General features: G+C 37.9%; 1 protein-coding gene across 10 annotated transcripts in view; it reads left to right on the top strand.

The window, feature by feature from the left end:
• Positions 1-19,454, top strand: part of SOX6 (SRY-box transcription factor 6) — a 337,876-nt gene that overhangs the window by 187,728 nt on the left and 130,694 nt on the right. For all 10 annotated transcript variants that reach the window (XM_035890952.1, XM_035890951.1, XM_035890947.1 and 7 more), the window contains 2 exons: positions 2,809-2,981; positions 6,532-6,600. In XM_035890952.1, the coding sequence (XP_035746845.1) occupies positions 2,809-2,981; positions 6,532-6,600 (242 nt within the window). The remainder of the gene's footprint in view (positions 1-2,808; positions 2,982-6,531; positions 6,601-19,454) is intronic.

Raw genomic sequence — 19,454 nt, 5'->3', positions numbered from 1 at the left:
TGTCTTGAGCAGAGTTCAGTGAGGTGTCTTGCAGCTTCATGGAGGTCTTGCTATTTTCCAGGAGCACAGTGTACATTTTGTGGTCATCAGTTCTATTCTGTTGTTGGATTACATGGCACAGTACAAATTAAAGAGTAGAGTACTTTAAATGGGGTCATTCATTTCAGATGTGTTTCTCTGGGGGGAAAAAGGAAAGAAAAACAATGACTATGAATTCCTGAATAAGAACAGTTACTTCTGCCTGCAATCGTATAAAATTCAGAAAGAAAGAAAAAGAAATGACCTTATGAATTTGCTGCAACTGTATCAAATGGTTCTAACTAATCATAACAAAACAATCAAATTTTGTTGCCTTAGCGGGCACTCTTTGAGGTAGCTTTCTACTCATATTTTGACGCAAGTACAAAGTATACAGAATAATATGGAAATGGAGCAGGAGATTAATATCTGCTTTGGGTGTGTAAAATATTTTATGACTGTAAGATGAGGGGCCTGCATTACAATGCCAAAACTGCTTGACAGATGTGAAAGTCTCAAGCTGTCGTTTCTCAGGTGGCAGTGGATGGCAATAAGTATCATTTGAGGCAGCAGGTTGCTTCCCATTGGCTTTCTAAAATAGGTGGAGCGCTTGATCTCTTCTAGTCATGATGGGCAAGGGAATTTTTCTTTGGCAGAACAGTCTTTTATCTGTGAAAATGAATTTCAGTATACAGTAACATTTTCAGAAGCACCTAAATAACCTTTGATACATGGTGCAAAATCTTCAAGAATGAATAATAGAATTTAAGAGGGTTAAGGTAAGTCTATACTGAATTTGCAGGTAACTGAACTGGTGTCAACAGTGTGGAGCTCAGTACAAGCTAATGGATCCTGGCAAGGCAGTAACTCCCATGCAGATATTTTCCTGGCCACATACCTGCCTAAGCTTACTTTCAAAAATCTTTTTTTTTTCTGTTTTATTGAAACAGCTTTTTGCACAGAACTCTTATTGCTTCAGTTATGCCTATCACACTAACATTTTGCAATAAGGTAGTCTGAATTAGTAGACTGTCCTTCAGGTTTAACTTCATGCACCCGTCATACTTCTTCTGACTAAGAAAATTGCTAACCATTTCTAAAGCTACTACAACAGAAGTTACTAATTTTTCCTTGTCTGGAGGCCTGTATCACATGTATACTGAATTAAGATTTGGCATTACAGGGTACTGAAACATTATTTTGTTGCAGACTCTTTTAAAACTAAGATAGTTAGTAGTGGCTAAGATACTGAATATTCTCAGCACTTTATGTTGTGAGATGTAATCAAGAAATGTACAGAAAAAAACAGGTTCCCTTTGTTTCTGGGAGTTTGCTTTGTTTAGAGTAAATGACTTAAGCCATACAGTTTCTTTTTTCCATAGAAAGCAATTACAGACAGAGGTTTGCTTGTATGCTGCTTTTGCAAATGAAATTCTGTTTAAGAACAATATTGGTCCCATCATAGCACAATATAAGTAGTAGAGCATCTTGGGTTTGTGACCTGCTTGGCAGGAGTCTGTTTTGTCTTCCCTCTCCTTATGAAATCTGTCAACCTCTTTCTTCTCTTCCCTAGAAGATATCCATCTTACTCCTGGGAAGAAGGTGGAGTCATAATTTTGGTGACAGTTTCTCCATTCCCTCCCAGGTCCTGTTCCTCACACATTTTCTTCCTCTTCAAAAGTCCTGTGACTTCTTTATCACAGTCCTCTATTGTGAATGGAGGAAAGGAAGGATGCGAATACCCTCTCATTTGTGCCACTTCTCATGCCGTTGTGGCAGATCACAGACCTGACTACTTCTTGATTTGGTTCACTTCTCTAACTCTCAGTTCTCCTGTACAACATCAAATTGCTTCATTCATCCCACTGCCAACTCTTTCAGATGCTCTTCCAATATTCCTGAACTGCTACCTTACTGTAATTGTATTGCCTCTTATAGAGCTGTGGGTCTGAGATGCTCACACAAGGAAGTGCAGCGTATGGCTCAAATACAGGAGCTGACATTGCTGTTTGTGACAGAGTAATATGCTCATACGTCAGACAGGATATTTTTGGATTGATTTGCAAAAGGACCCTGTACTCTCTACTTAGGAGTCCCATGCAATTTACCCATAAACAGACCATTAAGCATCATTAGTGCAAAGAATAAATGTACCGTAGTTTCATATTAATTAAGTGCTCTCTGTAGAGTAAACTTTGAAAGTTAAATGAAAATTTTTAAGTCATTTTCTCAGGTTAGCTGTTTCTCTTAGGGACAAGTAGAGCTCATTTTTAATACACATTCCATAACCAAAGCTTAGATTTACCCAACTGACCTACCAGATATATGGGTATTTTAGAAAAACGATCAATAAACTATTAAACTGCTTCTTCCACTGAACAGCATCTTTTAATTTTTTTTATCATTTTTACATACTTGGGGAAAAAACCAACAAAATATGTAAAGTGAAGGAAAATAATGTCTAATAAACTGTGAATGTATTTATCACACTGGGCAGATTTAGATGGAAAAGATAGAGGGATCTGTACACAGTGCATCGTTAATTACTCCTGTCAGAAAAGAAGAAATACTCTGTATCTTTTCTGCTCCAATTTTTGTTATATCCTCCAGTGCTCAGAGCACAGCAAATCTATGCGCTAGATTCTTTTGGGATTTGTTAGTAAAATATATATATTCAAGCTGCCACTTGAAATAAGCATGATTCAGCCATATTTTTTTTTTTTTTTGTGAATATTGCTTGGTAACTATTGTCTATCTCATATTTACAGTACATCTTTCCTGCACATTTAGGTACACCAGAAAGCCTGGCAGAAAAAGAGCGACAGCTCTCTACTATGATCACCCAGCTGATCAGCTTACGGGAGCAGCTCCTGGCTGCCCATGATGAACAGAAAAAGCTGGCAGCCTCACAAATTGAAAAACAACGGCAGCAAATGGACCTTGCTCGCCAACAGCAAGAACAGGTGAGGCTCCAAGAAAGAAACCTGTGAAAATGTTTCATGCAGAAAGCTTATCGTAAACACTGTTCTGCTTGGTGTTTCCTTTCATCTTTTTTTGATAAAAGAGCATAAATGTCTTCAGAAATTATATCTTTTTCCAGAAAGAGGAAATTTATAAGACCCTGAGAAAAAAAGTGGGCATGGACATTCAAATAATTTCTTTCCTAGAATAAATGGCATTTGATAGATTTCACAGTTCTTGTTTCTTGCACTGAGATGCAATTTTGGGAGTTACAAATAAGCCAGACTATAACCATTATTTGACTCTCTCTCTTTTTGACAAGAAAATAATTGAACAAAAAACCTTAAGCTTCCTCAAATCTTCAAATATCTTTTACAAGTAAGGTTTGATTTGTTTGTTTGTATTGGGGTTTTTTTTGTTGTTGTTTTGGTTTTCTTTTTTTTTTTTAAAGATGCAGCCATCCAAAGAGCTGTCCTTTTCTCATTGTACAAAAGTGTAACAAGAGTGATCCCCTACACTAGTCCCCTGGGCATTAGATCAGACAGATTCAAATTAATGTGTGGTTTTTAGGAATCTGACATTATTACTAGAATTATCTTTTCAGTTAAATGTATTTTATAGGATATATACAGCAATATATGCTCTGTTGATTTTAATGAGTTGTGACGTCTGGTATTTTATGTGCTTGAGTATTTGCCCACATGTAGGAATATGGACTCATCCCCTAATGGAAAATAACATAAAGGAACACTGTAAAAAATCAGAAGTTAGAATGTCATTTAGCCATCCAGAGATGACACAGTAATTAACTATTGACACTTGTGAATAAGCTAGCACAAATTAATCTTGACACATTTGCAGACGAGTGATATCTTACAGTGAACACTTTGTAATTATATTTCAAAATGAAAATTAAATGACACTTAAAACTAGGTTGTCATGCTCAATGAAGCGAGCATGTAGCTCAACCGATAGGCAAATAAAATTCAGAATTTCAGCCACATGGTGCTTGTGTACCCTACTTTACTGTGTCAAGCCTATACATCAAGAGTATGCTATGGTAATTGCATTGCGGGGTATTGGATACATTTTCTGCCACAGTACTGTTCCATCTAAGAGGAACCACTGACGTTAGATGCTGCATGGTATATTTCTGGTTTTCATCAGGAAATGGCTATTCAAATGGTACTATATTGTGCATACAGGTACAAAAAGCTGTTGTTCACAGTCTGAGCTCCGGTAGATCAGTGCCTTTGCACGTGTAAACAAAGACCTCATCCTTGCCTTGGCTGTAGCTTACCACATTAAGTAGCAGCCAGGTCACCAGCAGCTCAAAACAGTTCTGGACATAGGATACTGTGTAGCGTGAAAAAAGATGCAGCACTCTGAAGGAATGACCCCTGATGCAGCTCCATGTGGTGTCTGATTTCAATGTGAAATTACAAATAATTCCTTTCTGAAATGGAATATCATGATAATCTTTCTATTACCTTCACTGAGATTTTAGCAGCAGGGACAATGTGGACGTAAAACCGACAGAGCTTATCTTTAGTGACAAGCGCTGCACTTCTAAGGTGGACTAGCACAATTGGTGTGTTACTCATTACAAATAGTAAGTCAAGCACTCATACAGGTTTTTAAATATATCTCTGTAGCACAGTTACCATTAGAGTTGCTTCTCCAAGCATAGACACTGCTGTTGACTGCTGATCTGACAACAGATGACCTCAGGCCCTAGGAGCTGCCCCTAGGTTACCTGGGCACGCAGGCAGGTAGCTCTGAACTACCTTTTTTGGTAGGAGACCTGGGCCTGCTTCTTCAGTCTTCATTCACCACATTTCTATTGACTTTACTGGGAGATTTATCCAGAAATGTTTGAACGCCAGGCTCTTAAAAGGGAGTTTGATCACTGTTACAAGCACCAGTGTAGTGAGCTCTGATAGTTGCTTGACTCCTTTTCTGCACAGCACTTTGCCTTGGTCCAGCCCCAGAACCACATAGACCTCAATTTGTCTCTTTGAGGCCATATGCAAGACTTAAAATATGTATGAATTTTGTATTGGTCTCCCATATAAAAGTGAATTTTAACTGTAGCAGTGAAAAAAATGTCAGAGCTATTTCCAGGTGACAAAGAGAGATTGAAGAAATGACAGACTTATCTCCGTGTGTGCACAATTACAAGCTGTTAATATGTAACTGCAGATTCCTTAGGAGTTAATCTGAACAGTTTGCACCAAAACTATGTGACTGTTTATTTCCAAATCAACCTTGCTACATTGCTGTAATTTTTTTATCATAAAAACATTTTACTTTGCTTTCTCTGTTTATAACAGACAGACTAAGCATGCTCAAAAGGAGACCAGGAGGGGTTTTGCCAAAACCAAAACAGTGGATTTGAGTGACCAAGCTACCTTTGCCACCAAGTTTTTGCTGTTTTATGTGGTTCCTCTGCTCCAGATAAATATTTATAGGAGGGGAAATTATACTTAAGAAATGAAGGTAGTAGAAGTGCTGAGGCTGGGGTTTCCAGGAAACACAAATCTTGTCCTTGTTTCAGTCTGCTGTGTCCTTCTAAAGCAGAAGTCCAGTTGTTCCCCCAGCTCCCTGCAGCCTCTCCCCTGTAGCTGCAGTCCCTGTTACCCATTGCAGGGAGCAGCTCTGCAGTCTGAGGGCAGGATCCTGTTTCTCTTCCCCTCTTGCTTGCTGATTTTGGATGGTTTGTGGGAACTGGAAGTGGGTGTATCTGGGGCACATTCTCTCTTGTTAGTCTCTTAGTGCTCTCTGCCCTGAACGCTTGCTTCTCTCCATCTGTGTTAAAGAAGGGATGTAGCGATCCCTCCAGGTCCCTTACTGAATCTACTAAATGAGGGTAAGAATAACTACATACTTCCCAGGGTTGTGTTGAGGATGAGTTACTGAGCATCAGGTACTGCTTTTACACAGAATGAGATCTTAGTTCCTTGGGTAGTTCCGAGGAAGTCTTTGAGATTTCCAAGAGCAGTAATGTGCTGCTCATTGTGAATGAAGTTAGAGAAGCATGCCCTAGGAGCTTGTGCTGAATAGCGAAACATCTATAAATACTAGCTAAGGCTCCAGTTCAGCAAAGCAGGAAAATGTGTGTTTAACCTTAAGCACCTGAGTAATCCCATTCCCATTCAGCAAAGCACTTAATTTTAAGCATGTGTTTCATTCCCATTGTAGCTAACAGTAATGCATCATAGTCAAAGATCACCACAGGCTTAAATGCTTTGTTGAATAGTGATGAGATTATTCACATGCACACAGCTAAACCCATGTTTCTGTGCTTTGCAGAGTTGAGGCCTAAGTGCTTAAAATACATATTTCTTACTGGCTAACTGGACTTTTATGTTGCATTTAAATTTAAAATGTTTGCATCACATATGCAAGATACCTCTAAAATAGCCTTAATTTTTTTAAAACATAAATTATGCCTAATAAAAATATAATAAAGAATAATAAGATGTTTTTCAGTCATAATATTGAAGTTTCAATATTACCGTTTTAATTTAATGGAAATTTTATTCCTAATAGATTGCAAGACAACAGCAGCAACTTCTGCAACAGCAGCACAAAATCAATCTACTGCAGCAGCAAATTCAGGTCAGTGTGTTTTATTGCTCTCTTCTGATTATACTTAAATTCCATTTATGGAGAGGGAAGGATCTAAAATAAAGCAGCCACATGCTTTACTAACAAGCCTCAGTAAAGATGTTCTTTATGGAGGGTCTTTGTGCCTTTGAAAATTATTGTCATACATCCTTTTGGCGGAAAGAGCTTTTTTTTAATAAGCAGAGTTTTCTTCTGAAACTTATGAACTGTTTCTTAAATCTTGTCATTTAATTTGAAATCTGCAATCAGTTTGACTTGCATCGTGTGAAGTAAAAGCAGACTCTCAATCACTGTTTCTAGAATTCCCTATTCTACAAAGGCAAAATTGGCTTTATAGGAAGATTAGAAGAACGTTTTCCATTTCATTAACTAAAGCAAGCAGCTATAGAATAGGGTAATAGACACTAGGTCAGTACTAAATCCCTGGGACCAGGGATGCTCATGTACAAAGACCTACAGGTATATATGTCCCATGTACCTTTGGAGTAACTGTACCTTCGTGGATCTGGGGGTGTTCTGGAGGTACTCAGAACCTGGTTTAACTCTGTGCAAATACATGCAGGTAGGGAGTGACATGTAGGTAGAAGCAGTGTTGACATCTCACCTTCTCTGCTTCCCACTTTGTTTGAAAGCATTTCATGGGCCTCTTCTTTCATTTAAATATTTCGTTTGGTCCGACAGATGATTGTGCTGCCAATCATTTCTTATAAGCTTGGAGTGTCATTTTTTTCCTTAATCAGCTGATTGCCATGTTACTAGATGCCCAAACTGAATTTTTTCTTTTCCTCATCCCAAAGGAATGCTTGTAAATGCTTTTGCAAATATTGTAATGCAGTTTCGGTTACACTTTAAAGAATTTATTTAACATGCATAAATGTGTTGATACCTGGGATGAGAGGGACAATTGAATTTTAAAGCACCAGTGTTGTCATTGCCTATTGGAAGATTGCATGTTCATACTAGGTGTACATAAAGGATGGAAGAGACATAAGAATAGTGAAATGAAAATTGCATCATCTTCACTAAGTGTTATTTGCAAGTCTGGCTTCCAAAAACAAAGATTCATGTAAAAAAAAAATCCTTTACTCAGCATAAAAGCTAAGAATGAAACATAACTGAGTCTGCTAAACAGAACAGTTATTTGCATGAGGAATTTCTAAATTTTAAATTCCTTTAAAAATTAGGACACAGAAAGAGGAATGATGACCGGGTAGTTTTTGTTCCTATTTGGAGAATGTAGGTATGTTTTATGGGGAAGTATCCTGCTCTGTAGGAAAAAGTTTACAGCTCACTCAATAGTGTCCAGTAGCTTTACTCTTCCACTGACTCTGGGGAAAAAGTGGTCTGAGAATTGGTTGCAGTTCATTTTAGAACAGGTTGCAGGCTATTTTCTTGTTCATTGACAATTTTCCTCTTACACAGTGCTGAAGCCCCCACAAGTTTTCTTCTGCGTCCTTTCCTAAACATATATACAAAGTGCTTTAATGATTGTTCTGTTCATGTGAGCTAAAGTATTTCTTGGTGATCCTTCACTATATTTCTTTCAAAATTCTTGCCAATGTGAGTTATTCTTATTCCATAGTTCCTCAGTAGTTTGGCTTTATTTATCCTTATTATTTACATGAATCTCATCAGTGTATTTGAGGCAGCGAGGACTGTTTCCTCTCCCAGCTTGTTAACCAGATTGGTAGTGGGCATCTCATTGCCCAAGGAACATTGTAGACTCGAGTATGAAGCACTAGACATGTTGGACAGATGCCATCTCAAACATACATTGATCTTACGAGGAGATTACTAAAAAAAATTTGTTAGGAGATTGTTTCCTAGGGTAAACACCAGCTTACATAGTCCATTTGCCTGTGAACCAAGTGGTTCTTCTTTGTTTATTTGTTCTTTCTTAATTCTGTGGCAGGTTTGCTAGCCAGGAGTTGCTTGGGAGAGAAGTTAGTTGCTAAGTTGCCTCTGCAGTTCTTAATAGGTTTGTTGCTGTTGAATTGATTGCAAGTGTTGGAGTATGCTGAGACCTGTAGCACGCTAAGGGCTATAGGCAGGATTGAGGTAAACCAGGAGGCAGGTGAGAGATGCAGTGGTGTGCAGGTTCTCCCAGGTTCCCTCCCAGCATCTTCCCGGGAAACCTCAGTACCCATACTGAAGTCACACTGGTGAATCTGGGTGGGATTCATTGTATCAAAAGTAGATAACTGCAATGTAGACTCTGTCTCAATTAATTAACCAGACTGTTCTTATAATGAACAGAGAGAAGCAGAGTGAATAGTTTTAGGATACAATTCATCTTGTCCTGAAGTAGACATTTAAAATATGTCAGATGAATTGTTCCCTAAAATGGCTGTTTCCCTCCGTTAGCTATAAAGGATACAGGTGCTGACGCCTACAGTGTAGAGGTCTGAAGTGAGATGAGGTGAATCCCACTTTCTGTGGCTTGGGGGGAAAAACCAATTTTCTAATAAATGTTTACATTCTCACTTTAGTTTTTGGGCTTGGTAGAATTTGGAACTGCGTCCCCAGTAACTTACTTGATTTTATTCAGAAGGTGAATTTGTTTAAAGATGTTCTTGAGCAACCGTTTTCAGGAAACAGGGATCACTTATATAAAATGGTATGGATTCTTATCTGTACTTTGTATGCATGGAGAAACAATAGCACTCTTCCCTGCCACTCCCCTTTTAAAGAGATTACAACATATAAGTAGCACAGGTGCCAGTTCAATCTGGGCATGGGCCTATTCATGGCACAGCTACTTGAAAGAAGTACAGTATGTTCTCTAGGATGCAGGAGTGGGGCGTTGCTGATGCAATGTTTTCATCACATGAGACACACAGTGTACCACTGTCATCTTTGGAGGTACAGTGTTAATTCTCAATAATTTCTGTGAATAAGTGCATCCGGCTTATTTAACCATTTAAACAATAAGAAATTACTTTAGATGGGGCTTACAAGATTTCTGTCGACCACATATAAAAGTGTAAATAACCCATATTAAATAAAACACATATTTCCCTGGACACCTACTGGGATAATTTACAGAGAATTTTCAATATTTTGTATTTATTACTCACAATGTTTTGTATGTCTTTTGGTTATTTAATAATTTTAACACCTTATTTCATTTAGTTGGTTGTTTTGTTTTTAAGAGCATTTACTGGAGCACCTTATTCCAGACTTGTTCTACATCCAAAACTTTGTCAACAATCTGTGAGTGAACAGGACATTAGCTAGGCTTAGCATATGAAAACAACATAGGTATTTCAAGAGTACTGAGGTCATTAAATGTTCTGCATCACCATCTCATGTTTTCTAAGTGAAGCTAGTGTTACTTTCAGGGTGTGCATGTTGGGAAAGCAGTTTTGTCTGTTGGCTAAAGGGAATGGGAATCTGGAGTTGTTCTTGGTTCTGTCTCAGATTATCTGAAATTTGGCAAATTGTTTCCTGGCCCTCAATTCAAACGTAATGTTTTGAGAATCTTAAATGAAAAATTTCACATAAATGCACTGTATTATTACTTTTCAGCTCAAATGTTCATAATGTTCATAAATACTCTTCTACAGAGGAGTCCATAGAGATGGGAGGAAATTTGTATGCCAAATTAAGTGCTTCATTCTGCAAAGCTGTGCAGAGAAATCATTGCTTTTAGTGGAAATAAAGTTGAGAAAGTACTATAGGACAAGTAAGAGATCACAGATCAGTCTCCAGGTTGATTCAGATTTTTTTAAAAGAACTTTCTTTTTTGTTTAATAAAAAGTATTCATTCTTGAAGTAGAAGGGACGAAATGAGACTATTTCAAGGATATCTCAGCCTGTGCTGTGAAAGTGAAAACTCTAGCAGTAAGGGAAAAAGCTGTTTAAAAGGAGGAATTTGGTGGTGCATCATGAAGATAAGACTACATTGGAAGAAGGGAAGGCTTGCATCTCTGGAATGGGTCCAACGTTGAGAACCGCTTGAGGGCCTGAAATCCCTGTGAATTCAGTGCCTCATTGCCAGAATTCAGTCATTTCAGAATGAGGCTTGGGGATTGCTTCTGACTCCACCACCTCTGGGTGAGGAAGGGATTGGATCCCACTGAGCCTTGGAGCATGTCGCTCCGGGATTTCCCTCTGGGGGGGTGGATTTAAGGGATGAAAGTTTGAGGGCTTCCCCTCTTCTGGTGGGCAGGCTTTGTTAGGGTGGGTCCTAAATTGTGGCTGAAATCTTTAAAATGGACACTGGTTGTTGAGCTTTTCTGCTAAAACTTGCAATGGGTATTACAGTGACATCTGATCCAAACTGCTTTTGTCCCATTTCTCTTCACCTTAATCCTCTGTACTATGCTCAGTGACATTGCACAGCATTTAGTTTTCTGTTTGAATCAGTATGATTTCCATTGCATAGAAAAACTGGCTGCTTCTCCTCTCATAAGTATTCTGTTTAAATTCAACCAGTAGAAATTATTCCTAATAGTAATTTTTTCTAGTTTTCATCTATACATTCATGCTGTTGTAGTTTCATATTAATGTTCTTGCATTTTCTATTTCAGTCAAAAAGAGTGAACATGATTACTGTGATAGTAAACAAACAAAAGAATAGTAACATAAAAATTACGACTATTTAAACTGTCCTTGAACAGGAATCATTAGAATCATACTTAAAACTTAAGAGGCTGAACCAATGAGTCTCTCTTCTTATCCATGATTAACTACTGACAATTCAGGTACCTGGTGAGCTGAATAAGGACTATCTCTTTATGTGAAGTACATGTCTAAAGATCAGGAATAATTACATTCCACATTAGCCTTCATGGCCTCCCTGACCTGGTTAATTAATTTTTTGCTAGGATAATAATAGTAGAAATAGATTTAAAGATATGCTTTATCATTAAGTATGTAACTGACCTCCAATTTTAAGAGCTGAACCTTTCATTTATTGCCTCTTGGAGACAGGTTAAAGCTCCTTGCAGTGAGCTTGCTGAAAATGCGCAAGTTGGAGTGTAGTTATTGTCAGTTCAGTTACACTCTCTGAGGTTGTCTCTCTTTGTAAACTGCATTTAGCATTGATAAGCAAATAGCGATTGCAATGCTACCGTTCCAGCACTAGGGAATATTCTCCCCACCTTTTTTCTGTTCCTTTTTTTTTTTTTTTTTTTTTGTTATTGATCATGAAACTGATCCCCTTCCAGCAAGCTCTGAACAGGACCAAATAAAGCCATTGAAAGCAATTTGATACTTCTATTGGCAGGGTACGCAGATCAGATACTCCCTTGAAAGAGAGCGAGAGTTATAAACAAAGCTTAGAAGTCTAGGAATAGCCCCCAGCTTCATCAAACCCTTAAAATATATTGTAATTGTATCTTCAATCATGAATTAGCCAGGAAAAACAGACCTTTTTTGCCTTTATATTTCACTGCTGTATGCTGTTTTTAATTGCCCACGGGCACACTGTTGTGATCTTCTTTGGAAGTTTAAAACCAGGATAAAAATGCAAATCTAATTATTTCTTTTATCTAATCTAATTAACTTTTACAAGTAATGATAGATGCACTGTAGCCTGCATCAAACATTTTGATAGTGATGTTTCTGGATTAAAGAATAGGTAAAACTACTGTAATTTAGAAGCAGTCAAGATTATGGCAGTAGAAAATGTAAATTATTGTGGTGGCTTAATAAACTATATCTATTAATTTACAGTAGAAAGGATACAATTCCCTTAAATTCTCGTTTGCTTATGAATTGGTTCCCAAGAATTCTTATCTTTTTTTTTTTTTTTAAACAGTTCAGTATTAAAAAAATAATCTCTGTTTAACTCCCTTCTGCAATGCATTTGTGTGCACATGGAAGAGAGAAATGCTGTTATGTGCCTGTAACGTGTAACTGGCTGTTAAATCATTGGTTCAAATGCATGGGGCTCTGCTGCAGGCGTGACATCACAGCTTCTGTCCAGCTCCTAACTTCCTCAGTGAAAATGGAAACTGATCCAATGGAGGAAAGACAAATACGCTAAACGTCAAAGTCAAATGTTTCATATTTTATTTATTATTACACAGTGGCTTATTAATGAGTTCTAAAGTCCTTATTTGACAATTACCCAAGCAAAAGGTCTATTACAGGCCAGCTTTTTCCAACAAAAGCCATCTTTGTGGCTGGTTGGCTTGGAATTTTCTCTGTCAGCTGTGTGGGAAGAGAAGCAATGTGGGATCCTTACCTTCTTGCAGCAGCCTGCACTTTAATAAATATTGCGGTGATGCTCCCTATCCTTTTATTCAGCCTCGTGCATACTAAAAATGCTTTGGCATGATAGCCTGGTGGCGGCCTCAGCAAAAAGACACACTGTGCTAAAGGGTCACCCCTTCTCTGCTGTTCCCAAGCATCTGGTCTTGCAGCTTGGTCCCCCATTTGCAAGGATCCCGCTAGCTGCTCTGCTCCTGAGGCCCTTCGCCCCTGGCAACAAGATTTATCCTGGCAAAGCAGAAAGTAGTTCTGGCTTTGACTCTTAACACTATCCTTAAAGCTGTATGCAGTCTTGAGGTGGGGGAGTGAGTTTTTAACAATTTTTACTGTGACCTTCTAAGAGTTAAATTAGCTTTCTCGCAGTTTTCTAATTCACTATATTTTTTTTCTTTTAAATAGCTTTATTTCGCCTAACCGAGTCTAAACAAATTGTATTTAATGCAAAAATTAAGCCTTGTGTATCTCTTTCATATGACTTCTCTAATTATAGAGCAGTAAATGGTAGAATAGCATATGTTAGCAACATGAGCAGCAGTCTATGAAATGAGCTACAAGTTAATAAAATGATCTTGTGGTGGTGTTGGCCAAATGTTAGCACACATGTTTCGGAAAGTGATATTTCAACAGACTTGAAGAATAGGACTTTGGCACACGGGTGCCGAATATGATCCGATGTGTGGAAATTAGTTAAACCAAAGTAAATGTCATTGTTTCTCAGGCTCATGTTGGTGCAGAAAATGATAGTAGCTGCCCACCCACTTTCCCTCTCCCACGTCTGCTTTAAAATTGGAAATGAAGGCACGGGCATCGTACTCCCCAGTTCAAGTGCTGCTGCTTCGTTCGCTCTGGGCGTGCTGCATTGCAGTCTTGCCAGTGGCTTAAGGGCTTGTTTTCAGCCGTGCCTCCGTCAAAGCCAGGGGCTAAAATCTCATTGATTCTATTGACCCCAAACACTCATTCTACAGCCTTTGCTTGCAGAAGGTCCTTGGATTTGAGCCCTGTTAATTTAGGGGCAGATTATAACCAGCTCCTGAATAACAGCAGAGGATCAAGCAAATATTTGCTACCCACCTGTACTGCTGCCCAGGGGTCACTCTCAGCTGGTGGTTGGCCCATTCCAACCAAGCATGGAGCAACATGCTGTGGCAGCCTCAGTGCCCGCTGATCCAGACACCCTGGTCTAGCTCCCAAAGAGTTTGACAGAGATTATGCCCCTCTGAACCCTTCCAGTGCTATTCCTCTGGTAGGACACGTCTGCATCATCCCCTCTGTCAGTCTGCATAATGTAGTATTTACCATATTGAATACTCGGAGTAATGCAATAATAAGGCAGTATTTGCTCCAGCACAGAAAACCAGTTTCCTTCCTAAGTGGCATGTGCACAAACTGAAATGGGTAACTGGGAGCAGAAACCGAGCCAACTGGCAGTCTACCAACAGGGCTGACCCTGTGAAGTCTTATTTGCTTCAGTAATACTTGCACAGCCAGTACTTGATGACTTGTATACCTACGTGTTGCTCACATCAGCAGGCTTTGTGGAACTGAGCACCTCATATGAGGAAGGACTTAGAATATTAGTATTGTGGTCGGAATATCAAAGATATAAATAAGGCAGGAGTTTTAGGGGTTGTAATATGTTTTATTAGAGAAATAGATGTTGGAAAAGAGAGGCAACGTTTTGGGCACACCAGCTCTTTTTCAGGTCTTACATTCAGGGTTACATTGAAATATATCCTAGGACTGACAGAAACTGCTTAAGATATTTGCCTTTCATTTCCAATTAGTTACTTTTTCAGTGATGATTTTTGTGATTGACAACCATGTGATGGCCAAGAGGGAAAACAATCAGGATTTGCATTACTTTATTTTTTTTTTAACCCCCCACACACTATTTGATACACTCGTCAGGAGATAGTGACTAAAGAAAATAGTTAATAAATGTTAGTATTGAAATGACTTGATCTATGGGGCTATTCAGATATACAGGCAAGACTGGAATGTGATGATATCAGAGGTCAAAATTTCTGTCTGCAGAAGAAGGTATTTGGAGCAAAATGATGAAGTACAGCCCTGCATAAAAAGGCCAAAAGCATTTAGCAAATAAATTGTAAAGTACTTTTTGAAATCTCACAGTAAAATCTTAAATTTACCGGATGAACTAAATCCTGACCTAAAGAATCAAAATGTGTTTTTGTTGTAATTGTGGGAATGCTCCAGAATGTAAGTGTATTACTGAATCAAGCTGAGCATAAAAACTTATTTTAAATATATTTAATGTTATGACAGCAAGGAATAAGTAAATGCATTGCTCTCTGAATGCGTTCAGGAATTATGAATTCACATAAAGAAAGTAGTAGTATGTGCAAACCGGTAAATGAGCAAACCAGATGCTATTTAACATTTGGTATACATTTGATGGCATATATGTATAAGTGAATGAATATTTCTAGTATTCGCTGTCTTATGCAGCCAGCTAATCCAGATACTCGCAAAAATGTCAAAGCATAGCTCTCAAGGAAAAGTGGATGGCCTTGCCTGGAATTTACCTATCAGTTTTGAAGTCATCGTTAAAGTAAGGAGAAGCTGGTTTATGGCTGCACTTTACACCCTATTTCCTTTTGTCTGTTACATTAGAACCCCCTCTCCCCAAATAATTAGATAATGTAGTGGCTTGTGTTCTGTGCAAGACTTTTGCTTTTTGAAAGAACTAGTCTTTTATATAAATCTTGTATATATTATCTTCAGCAAGTTGGGCATTTGCACAGCTTGGGTAAATTATGTCTATATTGAGAATCTAAGAAGTTACACAGTGTGCATTCCATGCTTGAGGGATGGGAAATAAAAATTGATATACTGTGCGGCACATGATATAACACAGTGAAATATCTTTTAAATTCCAGAGGGATGCACTGACATCACCACACTTAATTCACATGCAGTAACTCCCACAAAATGTTATTAATTTTAAATTGAAGTTTGTAATCATTCAATAAAAAGAAAATAAATGATGTAAACAGTATACAATGGTGCATTATGAAATGCTGAATTCATCTTATTCACCCACCCAAAATGACAGTATGCTAAGAAAATATTGAAGTTGTAACACCAAATAATAAAAGCAAAGAAATTCACAGTTGATGGTGAAATGTGAAATCCATCTTGAGACACATCACCACCCCACAGCATGGAAGGGCACTTCTGAGTTAGGGAACTTTATTTTAACTAATGTATTAGTCTTTTTTATTCTGTAAATGAGAGATTAACCAGTTGGAGGAACATATAGTTAGTTTAAAAGCTAGATCAGGTAGATAAATGAGTAGCGTGGGTACTTGCTACAGGTAACTAAAGTTGATAGCGCAGTGTATATCTAATAGCCTAAGCACAGACTGAGATCCCTTATTTGACAAAGCAATTTATATAATATAAATATAGAAACAAACTTTTCTCAGACGAAGAGGTATGGCACTTGTTTTTTGCTCTGACGATGAGTGATTTGTATGAAGAACTCTACTATCGCATTTCTAGCTTTGCCTTTTCCATCTCATTGAATTTTATTGGTGATATATTTTCAGGATACTCATCTCCTCTGTAACTGCATATCTGAGTATCTCATAAGCTGAAGTGTATTATCCTCACAACACCCTTTTTGAGGCAGAATAAAAAGCATATAGATATTTGGGGGCATCTAATTTTAGATATCTAATTTTGGTGACTGAATTAGGACTTTTGACTCCATATATAAAGCAGTCCAGGTGCTGTGAATTACCTTCTGTTGATTAGACAACGAGGTTCCTAATTTAAGCACCTAAGTTAAATTTCCTAAGTGACTTGATCCAGTTCTTATATGAAATTTGACAGATATAAAATCTGTGGTTTCAGAATTCCATAAGGTGGTTCTCTAATGTCTTGATCGTCTTTTCTATCACGACTTTCTGCCAATTTATCACTTGCCTTAATTTACTCTGGTGGAGCTTTTAGCCAGAGTTGCATCCACTTTGGAAATATTTGTTCACTCCTCTCACCCACTATCCTACCTCAATGAAAACCATTTCAGCTAGCTTGAGTCTCCCACGTGGTCGAGCTGCTGACCAGAAGTACAGCCATTGCCATACAGAAAGAGGCAAGGGAAGAGACTACTCTCACTGAAGCAGTCTGTAGTTTCCCAAATCCACGTATTTTCCTTATGGATGTGAAGTAGCTTCCATGGCTGTGAAACATCCTTCGAACAGTGGCTTATTGTGGAGAGAAAATAATTTTTTGTTTGAAGAATGCCTAGGTTTCTTGGCATTTTGGTCCCTTGCGCATTTTGTAGGGCATTCAAAAGACTTACTTGAAGCAGCCATTAAATAATGTTTTTTATTTAATCAAAGTGGCTGCTTCTAAATAGAGATCTTGCATGCCACATTTTAGGCCAGAATGTATTTTTATGGCCAAGTTATAAACCTCTGAAAAAGGGGGCTTATAATGGAAAGGTTGACACAACATTAATTTTAGTGTTGCAAACGCAATGGTATAATTTTGGAAAAAAGCCTTTATAGCTCTGCTAAGATATTAATTGCAGGAAATTACAGCATATCCTATTAAAGTATTATGTCAGTGGCATACATAGCATATAACACCTTTGCATATTCTCCCTTGTTTTCACGGCAACGTTTTGCATTTTGATCTGTAAAGAGAAGGTGGATAAAGTGGCTCAGAGTTTCTGATCATTTTTGCTCAAGGGGAAAGCAGCCTGCATAATGCTTGTTTATGGCCTATTCTAGAAACAGATCTTCTGTTAAACAGGTAAACCCAATATGGGTATTGAGGAATGAACCCGATTCTGCTGAAATGAAAGTCTTTCCTTTGTTTTGTGATTTTTGCACCAGGGATTTGAATTTGGACCCAGTCCTTACTTACACAAATTAGGTTTAGTCAGATTCTTTCCAGAATGACAACCACTTTTATGACAAACTCATTTTTACTGATAAGGGCTTACTTTTCATTTGCTTGTACTTACAGAGTCATTCCTAACTGTTGCGACTGCATAGCAGACCCAGTCTCTTGAGCTTTTTGATTTCTGTTCAATTAATTATTCAGAAATGCATTTTATGTATATATGGAGGAGAAGCTGTAGATCCCTATGAAGGTGAACAATGTAGATATGTGCATTGCGTTGTACAGCTTTTTTATTCTTAAGAAATAGGTTCTTTATTGCATTTCTGCCAGTTTTAGGATTGCAGGGGCATGATATAATGGTATCACATTTTCTTGACAGGAATTTGTTCTTATAAGGTAATTATTTGTTAATATCTTTGTTTCAATACTCACTGAATTGTAGCCTTTGGGTGTAGTCTAAGGTGGGGGTTTTTTTTATCTGTGGTTGCTATTTTTAACTAGGATGAGCTACTATTATGATAGTTTATTCTGACTGTCAGATCTTTCAGGACAAGGGGCCACATCTTCATATTTGCAAAGCACCTCATGTGGAAGTCATGATCCTCTCAGGTGCTTCCCATTGCTACACTGACACAAATTTGCAGTGAAAAGTATCAATAACAACAACATGCAGGATTTTTTTACTATATAAATGGGACCTGGAATCTTGATATCTTCTCTCTTTTCCCCTCTGATGACAGCAGAGCATGCACAGTTCTTTAAACAAGAAAGTCATGAGTTTTGTACAGTAGATGAGTTTTTAACAAGATGGGAGAAAAGGCCTTTTCAAAGACCCCACTGATATGCGTGTTCATTGGACTGTTGATGTTTCCCATTAATTGCGAGGCTTTAGCATATAACCATCGAATATATCTGGTTTTACTTATCAAATCCAGAACTGCTTTTTCTCTGCCTGCTGAGCAGGGAAAACTCCATGCTGTACCAGTTTCTTTTTACTTGGGGCTCCCAGTATCATCAGGATTAAAGCTGTCAGAACAGTCAGCCCTCTTTATTTTGTGGTTTTAAATACAAAGCGTAATATTGTTGCTTGAGAAATGGCATGCTTTCAATGTGTTAGTTAAAAATTGCCGAGTGGACAAAACAAAAAAAGATCCCTGTTAATAGCAGGCATTGAAATATTGCTTTCACCGTTTTGGGGAAAGAAGATACAACTCTGCACTTCAATTTGTTTTTATTCTACACCACTAACTTGTCTTCATTGGCTTAATCCTACACTCAAGTATAAGGAAAAACTCATGCTCAACTTAGTGAGAGTTTTGCTTCATTGAATGCAGTGCAGGGTGCCATTTCCTCAGCTGGGGTTGTTCGTGTTCTCTCCACTTATGTCAGTCTAATACTTAGAAGTACAGAATTAGGCTCTCTTTTTAAAAACAAAAAGAGCTCACATGGAAATGACAGCATTTCATTTTGCTTTTTTTTTTATTCACTGTAAAATATTCCTCTGCTCTGAGTCTGCTTTTATATTTGGGGATAATTGTGCCCATCCACCACAGAGCGCTCAGAGGTAGCTGATGTCTTGTGTATGAATATTTTTCTTGTGTTTACTTGAGTTATCACTTTGTGCAATTGATATTTTGTTTTTAATCATCAGAGTCCTTTTCCTTTTGTTTTATCCAGGTTAGTATAGATGTGTCTTTGTGATAACACGGTGTAAAGAACAAAACTAAAATTATTTCCTCATTATATTA

Source organism: Egretta garzetta, unplaced genomic scaffold (genome assembly GCF_000687185.1).
Source record: "Egretta garzetta isolate BGI_Z169 unplaced genomic scaffold, ASM68718v1 scaffold133, whole genome shotgun sequence".
NCBI lineage: Eukaryota > Metazoa > Chordata > Aves > Pelecaniformes > Ardeidae > Egretta > Egretta garzetta.
The sequence above is the reverse complement of the archived record's forward strand: the minus strand, read 5'-3'. Positions and strand labels throughout refer to the sequence as shown.